At 39.0% G+C, this 23,372-nt stretch overlaps 1 protein-coding gene across 1 annotated transcript; it reads right to left on the reverse strand.

Moving 5' to 3' along the window:
- Positions 1 to 7,447: 7,447 nt before the first annotated feature.
- Positions 7,448 to 17,827, reverse strand: LOC134571995 (uncharacterized). Its single transcript, XM_063430741.1, has 8 exons — positions 17,644 to 17,827; positions 16,566 to 16,898; positions 13,261 to 13,572; positions 12,398 to 12,682; positions 11,836 to 11,922; positions 10,977 to 11,345; positions 10,121 to 10,453; positions 7,448 to 9,681 (listed from the first exon to the last, which is right to left on the reverse strand). The coding sequence occupies exons 1-8, from the start codon at positions 17,687 to 17,689 to the stop codon at positions 9,599 to 9,601; spliced, it is 1,848 nt and encodes a 615-aa protein (XP_063286811.1). The 5' UTR covers positions 17,690 to 17,827; the 3' UTR covers positions 7,448 to 9,598.
- Positions 17,828 to 23,372: the final 5,545 nt, after the last annotated feature.

Genomic DNA, 23,372 nt, shown 5'->3' on the forward strand with positions numbered 1-23,372 from the left:
TCCCCTATTCTATAGGAGTTCATTCATGTGTTTCATATCCTTTTAGTTTGCAGCCAGTATACTACAATGCAGGGTAGATTACCTTGATACAGACCCAGATCCGAGCTGACTGTAATACTAGTATATCTAATTATAATCCCCTTTGTATATGTATTTCACGTATTTGTTTTACACAATCCAAAAGTTGGTGGCTATAGATCCATTCTGCCTGTATTTAGCCTCCTGATATTTGCCTGATTTCTGCCAACCCTCAGTGACATCTATTATTTAACGACTTTTTACTGTCCTCACACAGTCAGGTGTATTCTGTTGTTATTTTATAAGCCCCTTGTTAACAGGACTCCATTAATCTACTGAATGTATCACGTTTGCATATAGGGTTTCTATCTGGGATTTTTTGTGTATATTTACATTAGGACTATCCTCAGCATATAATAAGGGATGTCCCTAAATCTAAATATCTCTCCGATCATACAGAAGAAGGGGTTAGTGCAGTGTACTTCACGTTTTTACCACCCTTGGTGTAAGTCTATTGGATACAAGTCTTGTGGTTTTTTTTCACCTGTTGCTTAAATAAAGATTAATGCAAAATATTTTATTTTTACCCTCATCATTTTTTTGCAGAGAGCAATGATAACATCAACGTATGAGACTGATCCCGCCCATGGGGGGCAGTGATCTTCCAAAATGTTGGACAGGTTCCAATTTTTCTCAGACTGCTCCAAAATGGTCTGATAACTGTAGTGGTTATAGTGCTCAAAGGTCCTCATTTATCAAATAATATACCGAAATTCCTCTAGTTTCCATGAATTCACGGTGAACTTTTGTTTAATTTTTAAACCATTTTTGAAAGTAAAAAACAGCTAAGTTCAATATGACATTATAATGGTTAAACTAAACTAAAGACATTTAAAATGAAAAACACAGATGTGAATAAATTACTATTTATATTGTTAGCAAAGAAAAAGAAGCTATGGACTCTCTGATGCAGATTTAGTTTCATAATAGTAGACGTTATCCTGCCACAAAATGAATGCACAAAATAATCTGCATAAATAAAAAAAACCCACAAAAAACGTGCAGCCTTGTTCCTCCCCTCCTGTACATCACACCCACGAGGAGCTGAGAATTTTCTTACCATCAGGATTATCCAATAAACCGTGAATTGTAGAGAATTCAGAATTTACACATTTAAGCCAATTGAGAACAGCTGATTTTGAGATTTGCTCTAATACTGTCGATATTGGCTACAATTTTGTAAATCACATTGAATTCCTAAAAATGTACTCTTTATTAAATGACCCTGTGTTGTAACCATGACGGGAAGGTTCCCTAGTGTAGTTAAGGTTTAGTGAACATCAAGTAGCCACATTGCCGGGCTCCAAATGCAAGACAAGCACCTGGACTCGATGCAGTAAAACCGGTGAACGTTATTCCATCCCATTGAAACTGTCAAGCGTATATTTTTGTGCTATTTCAGTTGTTCCGTCGCTCTCACTTACCTGATCAGGTCCGGATGCTTCATTTGAGAAACGGCGTTGTATGTGCTTTGTTTTCAGCGGACTGAACACCCACACGGGGCTCAAGGGGGATTATATGTATTATTTCTGCATATATAATCAGTCTATGAATTGTCATGTTGATTTGTGTACTGGTGAAATAAAGTACTTTTTTGTTTCATTTTTTGTTAGTTCTATAAAGAGTTTATGCAATAAACTCCACTTGGGGTTAATAATAAATACCTGGTGGTCTACTGGGGATTATTTATTTCCTTGTTGTCACTGGTGTCAATAATAAATCCTTGGTGGTGTTAATAATGTTTTCCTGATGATCCAGTGGTGGAGTGCATGGTCTGTACCTCTGTCTGTAGCAGACCATATCAATAGCTCTTTCTGGTCAGTGACAAATTCAAAGCACAGGGTGGGAATCCACACCACTGTGCTGATTCCCTCTCTAAATGCTGAAAGTGCAAGGGAGCTATTAATATGGTCTGCACTATGGAGTAGTGCAGACCATCCGCTTCACCTTCTGTCCACCAGGGAATCATTTTTTAAAAAATGTTATATATTTATTTTTATATATTGACTGTATATTGCTTAATATATTGCTTTTGACACTTGCAATATACAATATACCGGTATATCCATGGACACTGCGCCCCCTGCTGCCGGAGTGCCCTAAGGCCGGTGCCTGTTGCGCTCTATGATAGCACTGTTCCCCAGAAAATCTGTGACGTGCGAACCCCTGCCTTGCATGCCAGCAGAGAGGCCGCTGCTTGCCAATTGTTCACCATAGCTGCCCTAGATGTTCAAATGTTCTTGCTATTGAAATAAAGCATGCCAGATGACTCCACATCTATGTTCCTTGTTACACGTGTTTGTGCACTCTCCTAATCTCTCTGATCGAGCAAATGGTTGAAATGCAGGTGGTAGAGATACACTAAACCAGCTACTCTCAGAAAACACTGGGGTCACGTTTTCATTTTAAGAGCCCATAGACCCACCCGAATTACTGGGTTACACGTAACACATTACTACAGGTTTGCATACAGGGTTACATTTCCGCAGGGCCCAGCATAACAAAGGACAACTTACATCTACCCCAGACGCAGATATAAAGAAACCTACTTGTCTTGCCCTATCTCTTGCCTAGCAAAGTGGGAGAGATCTGCACCTGCCATGAGGACTGAGTGGGGTAAAAAAGCAATCTCCTAAATCCAACGTTGGAGTAAACTGTGTTCGGCAAACTCATGAAACAACTCTATTCGTGTTAAAGTTAAATCCACCTCCAGTGGCTGTCTTCCTGACACTCCAGGACGATAGCAGCATTTGATTGGAGGAGTGCTGTTTTACCGTGCATGCGCTCTCAAATCCAATGTTTCTCCAAGAGAATTATTGGATTGCACGAAATCGCAGGTGATGTCAGCGTTCTGGCTGGCATCACCGGAGGCGGAGCGGGAGGCTGCAGCGGAGGAGTCCCAGCACTGGAAGCAAGGTGAGTAACCGTTATCTTACTTCATTTATACAGGGTGAAGGGAGGTGAACAGAAGAGAACCTATAATGTCCCAAAATAACAATAAAAAAAAAAAAAAGATTTTCAGGTCTATGGTCATTTAAAGTGTGTTTATTGACATTGACATAAAAAAATTTTTTTAATAAAAAAATTACCCGAGCCTATAAAGTATCGGAAGTAAGAACTGGGCATTGCAAACATCCCCTAGACACCCCTTGCTGCCTCCTGGGACCCCTCCTAAAACCGCCCCTTGTGTACCTACGACAGAAGACTGGCTGCCTGTATTAAATCTCAGGGCTGGCATATATAGGTTTGCACAGAGCAGATATATTTGGCAAGTGACATGTGTCCCGAGGGATTGAGTGATACACTCAAGGTTAAAGTGATATATCTGTTCCAGGCTGGGATTCCCTGCTCGGAATACAGCGAGTGTTAGTCACGCCTCATTATACTACATGGAATCATTTTGCTTTAGCAATTATTTAATGGGACCGGGAAGGGAGATGGTACAGGGCTCTCTCATTCTAAAATAGTAGTAGGTGCACGGTGAAGACACCAGCAGGAGCGGCCATTGGAAAATCATTTTTCATGTATGTGCAGGAAGACTATCTACATACCAGGCAGAAGCTACTCAGCTTACTATTTAGTTCCCTAGTTACAGCACAAAAAAAACAAACATCTCAGGGAGGGAAGAGGGGAGGGAGGTATCACTATCCGAGAATAAAGATATGTACATTCACCCACTAAACTCAGGGAGGAAACTAAGTGCACACAGGTGTCTTCTTTAACATGTACCTTGGCTGAATTCCTCACTGTGCAGGGAATTTACAAGGGAATCTCAGGTTTTAAAAGACAAAATAGTAAAAGTGGAAAAATTCCCCAAGTCAGCTATTTCTTTTGCGGCCTGGCTCTTTTGGCCTGAAATTTGAGCATCTTTGGTCAATGAAAGACAATTTAAGGGAATTCTGTCAGGCAAACAGACTTGTTCTCCATCGTATCTATAGTCAAAGTTGGACTATTTTAACCAATATTGGCTAACGATCTCTCGCATTTATAATTTGCCGTGATGTGTGCTCTTGCGTACATCGAATTGCGGCATTTAAAGGGTGGATTTTTATCTTGTTTGTTTTTATACATTTAAAAATTAACTTAAAGAATATAAGGTAAATACAGCAACCGAATGTGATGAAGATCTATAGGTTCTGCAGAATCTGGAATGTAACTGCAGAGATACAGTATCCAGGGTTCACAATAGCCAATAGATACTCTTAATGCTTCCCAGTTATGAACACAATGAATAAGACTCACTCGTGTGACTGAATGAAGGCTCCTGCCTGCTTCTAATCACTCGCAAAAGTGCTCTGCATTTATAATAACACTGCAAGTACGGGAACCATCTCTTACAAAATGACATCATGTTTCTCATGCTTTTTAAGCTCGACACCACTGTGTAAACATTATATAAATGGTAATTAAAATATATACATAATTACTAAACTTACTGTACCTCCCTCTACTATAATGTAACCGGTAAAGTGCTGAGTACACCTGTTAGCGCTATATAAATATAATATACATACACTGTATACCTACCGTACTTATTGTACCTCCCTCTACTGTAATGTAACCTGTAAAGTGCTGAGTACACCTGTTAGCTCTATATAAATATAATATACATACACTGTATACCTACCGTACTTATTGTACCTCCCTCTACTGTAATGTAACCTGTAAAGTGCCGAGTACACCTGTTAGCGCTATATAAATAAAATATACATACACTGTATACCTACTGCACTTACTGTACCTCCCTCTACTGTAATGTAACCGGTAAAGAGCCGAGTACACCTGTTAGCGCTATATAAATATAATATACATACACTGCATAACTACTGCACTTACTGTACCTCCCTCTACTGTAATGTAACCTGTAAAAAGCTATATAAATATAATATACATACACTGTATACCTGCTGCACTTACTGTACCTCCCTCTACTGTAATGTAACCTGTAAAGTGCTGAGTACACGTGTTAGCTCTATATAAATAAAATATACATACACTGTATACCTACTGCACTTACTGTACCTCCCTCTACTGTAATGTAACCGGTAAAGAGCCGAGTACACCTGTTAGCGCTATATAAATATAATATACATACACTGCATACCTACTGCACTTACTGTACCTCCCTCTACTGTAATGTAACCTGTAAAAAGCTATATAAATATAATATACATACACTGTATACCTGCTGCACTTACTGTACCTCCCTCTACTGTAATGTAACCTGTAAAGTGCTGAGTACACGTGTTAGCTCTATATAAATAAAATATACATACACTGTATACCTACTGCACTTACTGTACCTCCCTCTACTGTAATGTAACCGGTAAAGAGCCGAGTACACCTGTTAGCGCTATATAAATATAATATACATACACTGCATACCTACTGCACTTACTGTACCTCCCTCTACTGTAATGTAACCTGTAAAAAGCTATATAAATATAATATACATACACTGTATACCTACTGCACTTACTGTACCTCCCTCTACTGTAATCTAACCTGTAAAGTGCTGAGTACACCTGTTAGTGCTATATAAATAAAATATACATATACTGTATATCTACTGCACATACTGTACCTCCCTCTACTGTAATATAACCTGTAAAGTGCTGAGTACACCTGCTAGGGCTATATAAATAAAATATACATACACTGTATACCTACTGCACTTACTGTACCTCCCTCTACTGTAATGTAACCTGTAACGTGCTGAGTACACCTGTTAGCGTTATATAAATATAATATACATACACTGCATACCTACTGCACTTACTGTACCTCCCCCTACTGTAATATAACCTGTAAAGTACTGAGTACACCTGTTAGCGCTATATCAATAAAATATACATACACTGTATACCTACTGCACTTACTGTACCTCCCTCTACTGTAATGTAACCTGTAAAGTGCTGAGTACACCTGTTAGCGCTATATAAATATAATATACATACACTGTATACCTACTGCACTTACTGTACCTGCTATTGTACACCTGCTATTGTGTGAGTTAAATGTTGGGTTAAAGGACTACTATAGTGCCAGGAAAACATACTGGTTTTCCTGGCACTATAGTGCCCTGAGGGTGCCCCCACCCTCAGGGTCCCACTCCCGTGGTGCTGAAGGGGGAGGAAGGGGTTAATCCCTTACATTTTTCCAGTGCCGGGCTCCCTCGGCGGTGGGGACTCTCCTCCCTCTTCTGACGTCACGCGCGTATTCAGCCAGTCCATAGGAAAGCATTCTCAATGCTTTCCTATGGACGCTGGCGTCTTCTCACTGTGAAAAGCACAGTGAGAAGCGCGGAAGCGCCTGTCAATGAGACAGCCACTAGAGGCTGGATTAACCCATAGGTAAACATAGCAGTTTCTGTGAAACTGCTGTTTACAGCAGAAAGGGTTAATCCTAGATGTACCTGGCACCCAGACCACTTCATTGAGCTGAAGTGGTCTGAGTGCCTATAGTGGTCCTTTAAAGTACATGTAATCAGTTCCCATAATTTCCATTTGCTGCGAGCCACTGTGAAGTGAACTTTTATCCACAGAGAGTAGAAATCCAGCCCCAGTAACTTGTGACGTAGGACTTGACATGTTAATCACTGCATGTATGATTGGGATGACTGCTCTATGTATTGTAGGTAATAATCTCGTTAAATCATTGCCGTCTGCACAATTCATTGTTCTTTTCTAATTACTATCACTGTCATCCTGTAACCCATGTCCATGTGGTTCAGTTATGCAACATATCCAGCACTGCCTCTAATTTAGTAACCTTGGTTTTATGGGATTTATCGGATTCACTGGTACGGCAGAGATAAAGAGACACCTAGTGTCAGTGCAGGGTATTGCACACGGAATGGATAGCAGCCAGGGCAGCGACTGGGGTAGCCATAAAACAAGCATGTCTCCAGCTACAATATTATTATTACTATTAATAGCAAAGCACAAACATATTCTGTACGCTGCATGACGGGTAAACAAGACGTAAAACTGACATGACAAACTTGACATATATACGAACAAAGTCCGATGACAACCCTACTTGGATGATTTTACCCTGGCTGAGAGCCTCTGCAGGAGGGGGTTTAATATCTGTGGTAGAAAAGGGGCTCTGTTAAAACCATAAGACCTGACTCAGCAGCCCGCACCCAGGATCCCGGCATTGCCTGCTCTGCCATTCAATTCTAAGGGGATAGCCATGCCTACTGCGATTTTGCTTTGCTGTTCATTGATAGACATCTATGGCATACGTGGTAAATTAGGATTCTTGCGATAATTGTTCCTAAATATAAAATGCAAAAAATGAACACAAATAAAATGAAGAAATATGTTTATTTCAAAGGAACATAAATGTATAATGCACTGACAAATCTCATCCACCAAGAATCTCCTAAATGACCTGGCATGAATTGCAAATCAATGATCAAAACCAACTATTATTATTTATTAATACAAATAATTAAAAACAAAACATTTAGGCGAATTCTTCAACTCCGCTATAATCCTAGCTTAGGTTTTAAAATAGTTTGTGAACCATTTCTAAGCATTGATTCCCCTTTGTGTTTACACTAAAAGGGTTTATTTGCCGTTTGTGAGAGGTACACATATTGATAGAACTCGTGACCTTTAGCTTAAGTCTTACTTATAATACTTTACTCAAATCTATGATGAGTTGCAGGTTTCAAGTGAACTTTGTCTAATCCGCAGCAGACATTCTGGCAAAGTTGTTGTGGAAGCACAAGTGAGTTTGCAGAGTTGTTAGTGCCAAATATAGCTAATTTAGGAGCCCAGTTTCTTTCTTTAAAAATAATTACAGATATCAAATAATTCAAAAACGGACAGTGGAGAAACGCGTGGTCCCAGGACAAAAAAAAAAAGTCAAAAGAAGATATTTCAAATGGGCTTTCATTGGTGTGTTCTGCGAGCTCTGTATCGTTAATAATGGGTGAGATGGCCAAAGTCCTGTGTCCCATGGTAAATAAAACTTGGGGTTTAGTGAACAGGACAAAGAGTAACGTGTAATATTTTGGTTGTTTCCAGTGAGCAATGTCTTAAGCATTTCAAGTAAAACACTGTCGGTAGTAGTTTTAAAAAACATTTAAAAATCAGTTTGTTCCCCATCTTACATATTCACAGGATAGTGAAATAACAGTTACAGTAAAAACATTAAGTATCGTAGAACGTGATGTTTTATGTTTTCATTGCGTGTTCCAAGAAGCAAAAAAAAGAAGTTAACTCAACAATTTTCTTATGGTCTGAACCTTGGAAAATCCTTGTGTCTTCCCATCTAGCATTATATACTGTATTGTAATATATTATTTCATATATATAGGTTAATTAAGAATTAATATATAACTTGCACTGCACTGTAGAGTATCGAGCATCACAATAATAACCCACCTTCCTCTCATACAAGCACAAACTGTCTTTTGTGACTGATTTTTTAGACCGGGGGTGTGCCAAACGATTCCCAGCTGATGCAAAACTACAAATCTCATTATGTTTGGAGGGTCAGATGGCTGACAAAACATTATGGGAGTTGGAGTCCTGGAGAAGCTGGCTGTCTTCCTTTTGCCCTTTCTTGTTTTAGACATTCCTCTACCTGTCCAATTTAACTTCTGTTTAAGATTTTGCAATTCGTCCCTCTGAGATTTAATGCAGTTCTGTCATCCAACAAACTTTACATTATTCCCTGGGTGATACTTCCCAACCTTCTTTGTTGGTGATATTCATAGGAATGAGGGACATCACAGAAACCCCCAGAAAGCACAATACAAGTTTTAGGACTGTCCCACTGGGTCCACAAGGAAGATATGACAAAGTCAAATGTTGGGTTAACATTTTAGATTAGATCATTTTAAATGAAACATTCACTTACTCATCTTCTTATCACGTTTCCAATTCCACCATATTTCCTGTATCACACATCATGCACCAGATCTCGTTGCATATTTTTTTAAACTATCTTTTTGTTTTTTTACCGCTCACAATAGGCCAATTCAAAATTTGGCATAGGTGCCAATAGCGTGACTCTTGAAGTAAGCCATTTATTAGGACAATAAGCGGTTGAACAATTTTAAAATGACCCAATACAACATACAAACAATTGTTTTGCTCTCTCAGAATATTGTAAAGTTTTTGTTAGGTGACAGACAGGTCTAGTTTAAAAGGGTAAATGGAGCATACCCACTGTGGACGATACATTGTTTATATACACACGTCGAGTTTGTGACACAATGAGGAATGTTGAGTGTTACTACATAATCATGCCATACAAACACGGTGCTTGAATTAAGATCTTTGTGGGTTTATCGTAAAACACAGTTCAATTTCCATCTACATTGAAAGCAATATTCATTGGCATCTCCGAAACGCCAATCAAGTTGGGTCTTTCCGTTGGGGTCCCTGTAGAATCTGCAGACAGATTCAGCAGAGGAAGTAGAGACAAAAAGTATTTGGGAAGGTAGTTTGGTCCAGTTATAAATCAGATGAACCCATAGATGTAGAGTAAGAGTGTAGTGTCATATCTCTGTGGTGCCAGGCTCATCAAACGCACGGAATCCCCAGTCTTGGTATGTCCGTGACCAGCTATTCTTGATTGGTTCTGAAAAGAAAGGGGTGAGAATGGACGGAATATGTTAATGACGGGTCTTACTGTTCCCATTCCCAAGCTACCTGGTGCCTCGCATGTTCTGCCATTCCAGTCCTTTTGCATGTACTCTAAGCCTTACGATCCCCATAAAAGCCATATTTTTATATTTAGTTCCTATAGTAAAATTATGGTTAAACATAGAATGGATGTAAAAGGCAGTTAAAATGTACGGGAGACATTTTAATATAGCGACAATATTTAAAAGGGTAATCCAGATGTTGACCCCTCCCCACTGTGCCTAAAGGGTTATCAGTCACCCCTCACTGATGAGGTCCATCAAGGTTGAAATGATTGTCTGGGGTTGCTGTATCTCTGTTGCAGGCTGAGCTGGCCAGCATGATCAACTTTATACCCTGCTTTGCTGTTAAATTACAAATGAGTGTGAGCTCACCTGCAACTTTTAGAGGCTTGGAGACACGCTCAGCAAGTATACGACCTTCGTTCTCCGTGAAGGAGCAGGTAAAAATGGCCCCAGAATCTGCACTACAGATGCAGAATGTGAGGAACGAGCAGATCTGTCCTCCTGATTTATTCTCAGTGACTTGATAGTTGGGATCATAGTCTTTTGCAATGAGCGTCCGTTCCTCATCCACGAATCTCTCCCATGTCACTCTGATCTCCCGTGGGACATTTCCACGCATGACGCAACTCAGGGTCACTTTTTCCCCTTCATTGCATATCTCTGGAATGCAGATATCTGACACTGAGAAAAACCCATAATTATCTATGGGAGAAAAAAAAAAAAAAACATGTAAGAAAACCTGGCACAGATAGATTTATAGAAACAAAAAAAAGAGAAATAAAAGGAATAAGGGTTAGTGGGGATTTTAAGTTAGGTTTATTACCTAAGACGGTGTTTGAGGTTATGTTTAGGACTATTATCAGGATTTAGGCCTGGGAAGGTGGATTAGACTTGAGGTTGACAATAGAAATGGAAGCTGTACTCATATAAACAGTAACAGGGTGCTCTTAAACAAGGACTGGCAATCCCTCAGTGTCATATAGTCAGAAGAAAAAGGAGATCCAGGCACTTGATCAATTCAAGCCCACAATGGGGGCATTGTCAAACTCACGACGGGGCCGTTGTCAAGCTTGACAAAGGCCCCGTTGTGGGCTGAAATGTTGCAATTTCTGTTCATGTCCAATAAAGCTGCTTGAATTGATCGAGTGCCTGGACCACCTTTTTCTTCTGACTTAGCCTTACGGTTGTGATTGAGAGTTAAGCTTGATTTTGAAAACACACTTACCTAGGACACTTCCGAAGAAATTTTTCTCATCCAAGATCTTGTCTGCCTTCATGAAGCGGCAGATAAACTCAGCTTGATCATGCTGCTCTTTGCGCACCTGGAAGCAGAGGACAGAGGATAGGGAATGACGCAATCCGCAAACTGACATGCTCTTTATGCTGTTCCAGCAAGTGTAAGAATCTTGTTCCTGTAACTCTCTGTAATCCCCAAGAGGTTGGAAGGAGCCTCTTTCCTTTATCTCAAGCTCTTTGTCTCCTCGCCTGACAATCCACACCGCAGTTATGGCTTTAGGGTACCGTCCAGAGATAGTACATTTTAGCACAGCTGTACAGCCATCCGTCCAGTCCTTGCACACAGTTATATCAGTCACTGCAGGGAAACACCACAAAAAGCACTCAAGAATATACAAAAGGCAAAGGTCACTGGAAATTTATTTTGCTTTTCAAATGAGGACAGCAAATGACATATTGGTAAACTATTTGAGCTCTCTGGAGCAGTTCTGTGTAATATCTAGATTTTTGGGTGTACATGAATACTGATTTGAAAGCTGCTGCCCTAGCCCACTAGTAAACTAGGTCTAAAAATTAGACGAGACCAGATTTTGTTTTTAATTTATTGAGTGCTATTGTTATAGTGGTTCTGATACTGGCTAGCTTAATGACAGGCCTATCTGGATGCTGGTGGGGTAACATTAAAGCATCACTCCAGCCTGAAGTTGTTCGCCAATAAATATACTATATTTAAAAATTATAATTAAAAAAAGAGGTCTCTTAGGATGTAGCTTGTCTGTCCTATACTAACTGCAAATAATAAACAAATCAAAATGTTGTTTTTCTACTTTTTTCCCCATTTTTCTTACCATGCTTGCACATGGAGGGGATTCCAACCGACAAGATGAGAACTGTAGCCACTATCATCCAAAATATTTTGGGTACGTACGGATCAACTAGAAAGAGAGCAAATATGAATACACACGCTACAGATATTTACCTACACGTTTTATAATATATGAAAGAAATAGATATTGAGCCAAACACTGAGAGTGCTTTATCTGATTTGGACCTAGAACAGTGGTAGTCCATGATGGCCCTTCATTTCTTTAACTAGGACTGCAACTCCCCAGATTATTAGCCAGTCACTGTGTCATATGACAATAATACATCACAATCTCTATTTAAAAAAAAGTGTTAAAAGATGTAATAATATTAGATTGCAAGCTCTACTGATTAGTTCTCAGATGTTCTCTGGTTTTATTGATTTCCAATATGTATCTCTTTAGCTCTTTACAAAAAAACAATCACTATGTGCTGAACCCAATGGGAGGACACAGTGCTGTGCTGCTTTTTTTGAGGGGAGGAGAGATCTCTTTCCCGTCAAAACAATCATGCAACATTTATCATTGACACTCACTCTACTCTTACCTAAGAACCGTAATCGCTCTGTGGCCTCTTCCGGCAGAGTGGAGTGGTGGACAGTGCAAGTGTAATCTATGTTATCATCACTGGGTGTCACATCAACCAGGTACACAGCGATCAATGAGAAAGTGCCATTTGGGTTCAACCATTTCTTCGAGGTTTCTGACAGGGGATGTCCATCTCTTCTCATGGTCAAGTTCAGATCCTCAGGATAGAATCCAGATACCAAACAAACAAGGGAGGAATTCTTTTGTCCTTTTCCAGCCAGGAACATGACGATGTCGGGCCGAACTTCAAAACATGACTGTAATTAGCCTTTTCCACAATATGTTGTATTTTGTAAAACAATTCTCAATGTAAGAGTACTATTGCACCCACAAAACTGCAAGATGAAAACATGATAATTTTCATCTTATGACATTCTTCAAATTGGGAGTAAGGCCAATATTGGGAAAAACTCAAAACCTTAAATGTGTTTTTCAAGTTTAACTTAATTTACAAGACATCTCCTGAGCTCAAGTCTTGAGCTGGATGCAGTCAAGGAGAACTCAGTTCCATTTATTCAAGCACTATGATCTTGTAGGACCAATAACCAATTTAAGCTTTTCTCAACAATAATCCCTGCAGCCTTCTACAGCCTTTCCATCCCCACACTGAAATTATTATACCAAAAATGTTTTATTACCATTGTTTACATTCCTAGCATAATAATGATAACACCTAGATAAGTAACTATAGTGTCTAACCACAATCACTTTCAAACCAGGTCCTTCAGCCCTTCCCATATTATTGTCTAATATTCATTGATGTAGTGCAACACATTAATTCTGAGTTCAGAAGAAGTTTTTAGAGAAAAGTTACCAACTTACCTCCAAATTTAAGGTGGAATGATTTTTTCAGAGGATATGGAGAATTTTTCTGTAGAACCTGGCAAGAATACTGTGCGTCTTCATCTTTCACAGTGGGTGTGAAGCAAAATGAACTTTTGACTGTTACTTCCTGTCCGCTGACATTTCCCGGAACATTTTCCAGAACATGAGGTGCAGATGTACTAAGAACATGGCCATTTCTCATCCATTCGAACGTCACATTTGTAGATGAGAGGTTGCTTGCCCAGCAGTGCAACTCGTTAGACTTGTTTACAATAACTGTTGTTCCTTCCACCCATATCTGGCGGTGGTCTGGAGTGAAGACACGGTGGTCGTTATGAGAAAGAGTTGTCATTTTAGTCATCAAAGGAACACGTATCATGATAACATTATATAAAATATGGTTTTGATGTGAAATGGTGGGTATTAAAAGGTCACTCCATTTTATAAAGCAGCATACAGATAATGTATAATAAATATGCAAAATAATTGTAATTTTTAAGAATTTAGAAACAAATTAAGACACTAACCTTGAATTCCCTGGGCTTTTCAGTGAGCTCTCCTCAAAGTGACTCAACTAATCCTGAGGACCCAGTATTTTTTTGCCCAGGATTGGTTCCTGGTAGTAGTATCACAATACTGAACAGCAACTACATTTATCAAACCAGATAAATAGAGCTGCTACCAAACCTGATAGCAACTGCATGACTCTTAAACGCTATCAGCTTACTGACAGTTCCTTTCACAGTTCTTGTGAAGCTGTGATCAGGCTTGTTCAGACTTGTATAGCATGCACGTAAATACAAGGTGCCTGTAAGCACACAATTCTAAGGTGACCCCATGGTTCTCAACCCAAAAATAAGGTAGAGTATAATGTATTTGTTAATTGGACATTGCAGGCATAAAAACAACTAAAACATATATTCATATATCTATTTGATATAAAACTAACCAATATGTGTGTATGAGCATACTTCGTCTTAGTGTAATGTGTTTGAACCTGTGAGTATATGCAGCTGTGTAAGTGCATATAGGGTTAAAGATAATGGCCTCAATATAATATTTTTGGTCAAGCTTTTTTAATGATTTATTTATTTTTTTCAAAATATTAATACATGTTAAATGTTTATCCAAAAATATTAAATCAGGGCCAACGTTTGAAGTGGTTAATGTAAAGGGGGGGGGGTTCGCTAACTGTTTAGTGTTAAGAAGACTACAAACTGAGGGGTTCAAATAGAATGACTGGGTTTAGGGTTAGAATTGGGTACATGGGGTGTTTAGGTTCTAAGAGAAGTTAAACCAAGGATTAATGTAAAGGGTTTATTGTCAGGTTTAGGCTTTGAGTACTTAAATTTGGGACTAAGAAAATGTTAGTTTAGGTTTTGGGGGGGATACATTTAGGGTTAACGGCATGTGTAGTGTGGAGAGTTATTTGCAAAGTACTACGTCTTCTGTAGTCCAGTCAGCCTCTCATGATATTGGAGCAACAGCAGTGGTTATAGATTGTGCATAACTCAAAGTAAAATGACAAACCATCCGCTGCTCCTCCTGCAAGGCATTTCCTGTGTGAGAGGCTGTTAGTGGGCAGATGGGAAGTGATCCCTTCCACTCACTGTCCAGCCCCATACACAGACACTGCAGGAGCTGAGTTTTACATCCTTTATAACTGTTTCTTCAGCTCTGCTATCAAACATAGGAGGCCGACTCGACTGAAGGGGACACTGGCCAAGGCTCCTGGTAGTTATCTCTCCACACTTAAGCTTGAGAAGGCACGTAATATGTGCCAAAACAGGTGCCCCCTAGAGGATGTGCGCCTGTAAGCAGGTGCCTACTCTGTTTAATGGGAAGTTCGGCCCTGTGCACAAACTATAAAGTACTTGGATTGGCAGAGGAGGAAGTATAGCTGTCTCCCTGTAGAAATGTGCTGATAACAACGGGGTGGTGATAACTGCAAATTGGCAGCTGAGAGCACATTGATACAGGAAGACAGGGAACCTCCCTGCAACATACCATGACAATATTATTTAATACCATATTAAAAGTTCAGCATTTATCTCAGGGTTGAACTATGGAAAGTGGATATTACCATGTGTTTATGATGTTGGCAGACTGTTTGCGCGTATTGTCTTGAATAAAAAAAATTACAAAAAAACAACAACAACGTTAATTTCGCCCACTGATTAAACAGTGCTGTTTTGGAGCACCAAGGGTCCGGTCTTTTATCAAAACCATCTTTTCACCAAAGCAAAAAACAGTGAAGAAGACCTTGAGCTTGCAATGGAATTAATGTATAGACTCAGGAGTGAAAGTGGTATAAAGATTCTAGAATGACCGCTCTGCTGTGGAAAAGATTTGATCTTCACACTGAACAAATGAAAGTTTACTTGTCATCGTCTGAGTTCATCCTCTTGATGGTGAGACTGAGGATGGTATAACTAAAAGTTATATATGTATATATATATATATGCTATGCCGGTAATGGAAAAATGCAGACCGTGACATTTTAATGTTAAGATAAGCTTGGTCTTAATGCAGGCATATATGATTAATTCACATGTTCAATCAAGTCTCACTTTAAGTTGTTGCCTCTCAAACTAAATACATTCTAAGATATAACATGTTGCGGGTTTATAGTTTCATACCTGGAGGTCTACTTTAACACCTGTACAATCCCTGCAGATTGAACCAATCAGATTGCAGGATACTTAAGCCTCTCAAATGTCCCAAATCTAATTGGCCACCTTTACTTCTCTCGTTTTTTTTGGGAATGACAGAGAATTATCCCCAAAGTATACACAACACGGGTAGCATTAAATACTGTTGTGCGGCAAGTGGGCAGCCAGTGTTGCCTGTGTTATAGACATGTCTGTCAACTGTGTGCGCACTTTTCCAAAGCCTTGCTACCGCACCACTCTCCCGCGTCAGCCCTCTCCCATCCCGAGATCATACCTCCTAATTTTGGGTGGGATATAAACTGCTTATTGACTAATCCGATTTAAATGTCATCTTTACTGTAGATTAGGATCCAGGAAAAGGTTATAAAGAGACCAGTATAAAGCTTTCTTTCTAAAAAAATACTGCGCTATTTTAAATACTTTATAAGTATAATCTAATGTTACTTTATTTCCACAGGGCACGCACACTGTTGAAGACATTACTTTAAACTCTGAGAAGAATAGGAAAAAGACCATTTTATGAAAGCCTGATGGGGTATAAATTGGACCTGATTTTAGTGGATCGGTGTACATGTTGGTGTCGGATTGTACCTGGACTGTCACAAATTACTGCCATTAAAACTCACTGACCCTTAACAATCAAAGTGATGCTTTGTGTCTCTTGTTCTGAGGCCAAACGGATACTGCAGGAATATCTGCCCCCGTCCAAATTGCTGACGTTCGGTAGAGTGAGTGAAGCATCTCCCTGTGCCAGGAGCTCCTCAGAAAGCTGCGCCCCAGGTCTGAATGCTGTGACTTGTCCCACATAGGTCAAAACTTTCTTTCCCTCATTCTTCCACACCACGTGCACTTGTGCTGGGTCCACAGGAGGCACTCCCAAAGTAAAATTACAGTGCAAGACGACATTGGAGCCAATTTGGGTCACAACAGGTATAGGAGAAGTAGTCACCTGCAGCTGGGCACCTGAGACACAGGAACGGTTATGTAAAACATAAAACAGTAGATTAGAACCTGTAGAGTACCAATGAAAACACAATCACAGCATCACGCTCCTTGGAACCAGTTTTCAAACTACACATCCTCTGTCCGTTGCTGGCTGTTGGTGATGAGTGTGGCAGCCCGCATTAGCTAATGCTGCAGGCAAGGGCCAAAGATCATTATGTTCTCTGCAGCCAGACAGCGTCCACCCAGACCACTGACATAACATGAAACTGCAGAGTGCTACACCCTGCAATGGAGCTACAGCATCAGATGGCTCGTAGTAGCCACTGCAGAATGTGAGTGATGCTCAACAAACAGCCTCATGTGTGATGTTTTTCACTTCATTCACACAATCATGATATTAAAAGGCAGACCTCGCCACGTCAAGCACACCACGCACACAGCTGCAGACAGACGCCACCGTTTGATTTCAATAAACGACACACGCTGCTAAGGATCAAGATACAAAAAGCCCTGCAATGCTTCAGGCACGGAGATGCAGATGATGCATGCAGATACATTGTAACAGCAGGATGCACTATGCGTGTGTAACCTTCCACACAAATTCTCTGCCCAAAATGAATCTCATGCAAATTCCTCAGTCAATATGTAAATGAAAACACAGAATCTGCTGCCCTTCATTTAGCAGTGGTCACAACTGTCCCTTCTGTTTTTAATTGAGTATTCACCCACGGGAACGTGCCTCCAGTGTCACATTCATACTCACACGCAAATGTCATCAGCATCGGGAACACCAGCAGTAAAAAAGACATTATATCAGGAGCCAAAGAAAAAAAAAATACAATAGACAGTGAATGGGCCACCCAGACGTATTAGATTGGCAGTCAATGCACGCCCATTTATTGAGAAATGTCTCCGCCTACTGGGGGATGGAGAAGCTGCACATTCAGAGTGTTAGCATGTATTCCCCAAGATGTGTTTAACCCTTCAAGTGATGCCGAGCTGCGAAAATGCTTTGAAATGCAATATTTAGATTATTATTTCCCTACCTCTGGTATATTTACCCCACTAGTTGTGAATGGAGTTTCCAGGAGGGTTTCAATAGTCGTTTACTTTAAATACATTGGGGCATTTGGTATTACATTTTTTATATAAATATAGGAAATAAAGGATAGCCCTTTAGGTGACATATTATACCCCTTGGTCCATTGGTTGAGAAATTATTAAATAAATATGTTGTGAAAAAAAAAATGCCAAACTTGCCTGATTCAGTAACAAAAATACCCCAAATACCTTACAGAATTATTCAGTGAAAAATGTTGAGAATTCTAACTGAATTTCAAATTTAAGGCAGAAATAAACTGGAAAACTTCTCCAAGTGAGTTATGTTTACAGTTTGGCTTTTTGGTCTAAAATTTCCAATAATTGTCATATTAGTGAATTGTTTTGTTGGTCATGTGGGTGTAAGCTTTCACGCTTTTGCACACAATTCTGAGTGAGAGAAAGCCATTGGGAATTAGTTTAGGCAAAAGTAGCCCTTTAACATACACAAGGCATCATGGGAAATGTGTACTGATGATGTCACCGATGCCCTGTCTGTGGGTCTGTGACATCACAACAAATGATGATATTTCTGTCTGACAAGGTGAAACTGAGCCACAGATCTCAGTGACACATGTAGTAGCTACTTGTATATGATCAGCTCGAATAAAGTGTCGTACGGTGTGTGACGGATCCGCTGCTCTGGAATACTGTCGCATTTAGCATCCATTTAAAGGATAGCGTGTACTAACCGGAATCCAAACTTAACAACCAGCGTTTCTGCGCAGTAAATGACGATGGATTTCCGTGTTTTAATGCTTATCCTGTTACTGGCGCTAACAGGTGAGTAAATATCCAAATTACTTGGATAGTTGGAATAATGTACAAAAACAAAATAAAAAAATAATCATTTAACATCATTTTATCTTTTCTTTTGTACTCCATCTCTCTGTCCTCAGTTTTCTTATTTCCTCTCTCTCTTTCTGTCTGTCTCTTCCTCACTCCGTCCTTCCAGCTGCTGAGGAATACAATTCCTAGTATGCTTAGTGACCAGTTGAACTTGTTATCAGTTAAGTCAGGAGACATGTCTCTATAAATCCCATTGCTGGCATCTCCTAATCGGGTCATCAATAGTGAATACTGCTTAACTGGAGTTATAGAAAATGGGGAAAATGTGACCTTAGATAGAACATCCCCCCTAATTTAAATATTAAGTAAAAAACATCATCTATGTGGTTAGATGTTAGATCAGGTATGGCCAGCTGTTTTTTCCATAGACCTAGCATGTAATGAGAGATATTAGCAATTATATTGAGAGTGGGCTAAACGGCCATCAGCCCTCCTCAAAAATATTTTTTTTAATTCAGTTTGTTAGTCATTCAATAGATTAGCTCCTATCCGTTAGTCTTTTCCTAAGCTCTGATCCAATTCTCAAGATATTACTTATTTTTTTATACGGGGGAGGGGATGGGGGGGCTGGTCTCCTCAAATAACAAAAACAGCCAACAATCTTCCAAGATGATTGATTACCCCCACCTTCTCCCCCACTACAATTTGCTGATATTTTTATTGTTATATATTTGTTAGTCTTTTCATTAGATGTAACTCAGTTCCTGAAATCTTAACTATATTATGAGTGATGCTGATCTCTTCAAATAAAAAAAAAATACCTTTAAAATTAAAACATTCAGAATTATAGATTGCCGTTAGATCAGAATAGATCAAGTGTTTATTTTGTGAGATATGTAATCACCAATCATTTTTGGGGGGAGATCCTGAAGACACCTAAACCCCCACCTAAACTTTGCTTAAATTGTGATTCAGTCTGGTAGATCTTTGTTAGATCAGGAATGATCAGACAGGTATTTTGTTAGATATAACCTAAATCCTAAGACATTACGAATTTTGTTGGGAGCCTGAAGACAAATTAGCACAATTGTTAATTCATTTTGGTAGGTATTTGTTATATCAGTTAGTATCCATTTGTATCCAGTGTTTCTGTGTTTTAAATGATATATTTCCTTATTTCAATCTTACTACTGATGCTAACGTGAGTAAATGTGCTAATTACTTGGAAAACAATTAAAGAACCAGACGATGTGGCAAATATCCATAAAGTTATATAGTGTAGAAATCAAAGGTAAACGCGCGCACAAAATACCAGAAGAGTGTTACCTGTAATGTATACAAATATGGTAACCAATGGTAGATATTCCTGGTATATACTTGTAAAAGGCATACTTGATGGTATATGTTACCTATACAAAGATATAATCAAACAGCAAAAACATAGTGTAATCTGTATAAAATATAATAAAGGTGAATATTGAAGAGCTGAAACCACTCACAATTTGTTGAGCCGATTGAAAGTTGGCTCAAAACTTCTACAGCATGCATGTCTCATCCATGGACATAGATTCAATTTTCCTTTGGATGGACTCTCTGGACATTCAGGAACCAGGGATTTGGAGTAGAGGAAAATTCATCCCTTGGATAAATTCTCTGGTTGTTGTCCAATCTCATATAATGAGATATAAAGTTCAGGAACCAGAAGTAGGAAATATATTTTTAAAAAAGGTTTATTTCTTTACATAAATAAAATAAAGATATGCACAACGCGTTTCGACCACTAATGTGTGGTCTTCCTCAGGTGCTGGTCAACATCGAAGTGAACATAAAAACAATTTATATAGGGTACAACATTAATAATACAATTACTTGCACATGTGAAAAAAGGGGGAACACCCATATCCTTATTTGGTCATAACCGGATGTGTATCGCCACCTCCAATATGGCCGCACATCCGGTTTTGGACACAGTTTGGGTGCCATCTTGGTATCCCAAAAATATAAACAATCCAAAGAGAGAAGAGGCAAATATAAGTATAGATGCCCATAAATATATAAGATACCTTCTTAGCAAAGACAACAGCAACAAGATAAATAGCCTGTTGGTGTCTATGCTGTTCGAAGGGTACATATAAAAGATCACATTCAGTCCGTAACGTCACTTCCGGTGACGTATTGATCCGTCCGTTGCGTCACTTCCGGTTTCGCCGGATCATTAAAGGATGTATCTTTCCTCCTTCCGTACTTGTAGTAGTCCATGTGTTATAGTGTTTATACTCCGGTGGAGGCAAAGTTGCAATTTTTAAACGTGGTAAACCAAGTCCCATATTAAGTAGTAATAATACGTAAAAATGTATAAAAAGAAACAAGGGTAAGTATAATTATCTCCACATGAAAAACATTCCAATAAATTTTAGGTCAAATGTATGGATATAAAAGATATATATATATATATATGTAAAAGATATACAATTAAAAGGAGAAAAAGAAAAAAAGTGTCTATAGTCACAATAAATGAAATGCCCCACTAGAAAACATCTAAAAGAAAAGCAAACATGTCAAAACCAGATCATATAAAAAGTTCAAAAAAGAGAGGTCTCAATAAAAAATATAACCTAAAAAAAGGGATAATAAAATAGATATAAAAACGAAAAATTTATAAAATATTATTAATAATATTAATAATAATAATTAAAAATATTTTATTACCCCTTTTTTTAGGTTATATTTTTTATTGAGACCTCTCTTTTTTGAACTTTTTACCAGGAATATCTACCATTGGTTACCATAATTGTATATAATACAGGTAACACTCTTCTGGTATTTTGTGTGCGCTTTTACCTTTGATTTCTACAATATATTTCCGGTTTTAAGTATATGTGGTGACAATATACTTTGGTAATTTAGCTGCGCCTTATATTTCCTTAAAGCGCCACCTATAATATCTGTATTATCCATAAAGTTATGTAACGTTAAAATGCAAACCACTGTAATCCAACTGGTATATTGAATACGTTTGCTGTCTGGTAATAGAAAGGATAATAGACAAAACGCTCAGCAGTCTAAATTGCTTGCGTAATTGTAGAATTATTTTGTAAAAAAAAAACATCACTGTTAGTAAGTAAGAATTTTAAGGCCGACAGAGGCTACTGCTTCCCCACCCTGCCAGATAAGAGCTAACAAACGTTATGTGTATTATATTGTGAGAATTTGTTGAAAGGAATGGTAACTAAACATTCATTTATTTGTAACTAATAACGTGTATATATGCAAGATTTACACCTTTTTGTCTTTCAAAATCAGTTTGGAATGCTTCTCTATCGATTCCAATAAAGACGTGATTCTATACTTCCGCTACTCCGGCCTCTGACTGGTTAATAGAACTATTAGAAGGATTGTATCCTTTTTAATTACCCCACCCTACATGCCAGCAGTGGGATAGGATACAAATATATTTTGAACAAGAGATCTGTCTCCAGTCCCCTCCAACTGCCTAGCAGCTGTGAGGGGACATTAAAATAACTAGCGAACAGGCAACTATGGCCAATGGGAGGCACCTTTACAAGGTGACCACCCTTAACTTGTAAAGGGTGGTCAGGCTGAGAGCATGAGCTGACACTCAAATCCTATTAGTGCTGCCCGATGTACTCTTTTAAGAATGTAGCAAAGAAGCACAACTTCACCAAAAAACTGTTCAATGTATAAAAAGATGGTGTTCAATGTATATCTTATATCTGCAGGTTATGGGCTGCAAGTGATGGTTTCCAGTTACCCAGAACAAGCATCTGTTGGATCTTCTGTCCTTCTCCCCTGCGCATTCCGTGTCAGAACACAACACGTGAAGAGCAGCTTGCTTACGGTCATCTGGAAATTTGCAGAAAAAATTCTGTTGAAATACAATGAAAATGACAAAGAGACGGTTTCAGATCCAAGAGTGAGCTTAGACTGGCAGGCCGTTAGGAGAGGAGAAGTGTCTCTGTCTCTGCATCATGTCACCACTGCTGATGAAGGAACATACACATGCATGGTGATCTACGGCAAAAACCACCAAGAAGGGAAGATTAACTTACATGTTCAAGGTAACAATATGTTAAATAAACATCGAATGAGTGTGGGAGCCATTGGAATCACATTATGTATAGTAAACATTTAACTGTAAAACCAGTAATGATCTCGCACAGAGCTGGAGAATCTCAGAAAAAAAGATATTCCTCTCAGTAGACATAGCCTCGCTTTTCACTGACTTTTATAAGTCCTTATATAACCACTCCCTCACAGGTACAACCCTACAAAAAGGACGTAACCAAAGCCTTCCTAGAGAACCACTGACTGCACAGGCTGTTCCCGGAAGAGACAGGACTCCTTAACTCGCACATCACGGTAGATGAATTGGACAGAGCTATTTCAAGCCTTAAGGGGAATAAAGCCCCGGTCCCTGATGAATTTGACAGCAGTTTTTATAAAACCTTCCAGGAGGAACTACTACTACAGTTAGCGACCCTTTTCAAAGACTTTCGGACAGGAGGCGTCCTGGACAGAGACATGTCATTGGCCAACATAGTGTTGGTGCCAAAGACCGACAAGGACCCGTTATGACCTGAAAGC

The sequence above is a fragment of the Pelobates fuscus genome, chromosome 8, assembly GCF_036172605.1.
Source record: "Pelobates fuscus isolate aPelFus1 chromosome 8, aPelFus1.pri, whole genome shotgun sequence".
In the NCBI taxonomy this organism is placed as follows: Eukaryota; Metazoa; Chordata; class Amphibia; order Anura; family Pelobatidae; genus Pelobates; species Pelobates fuscus.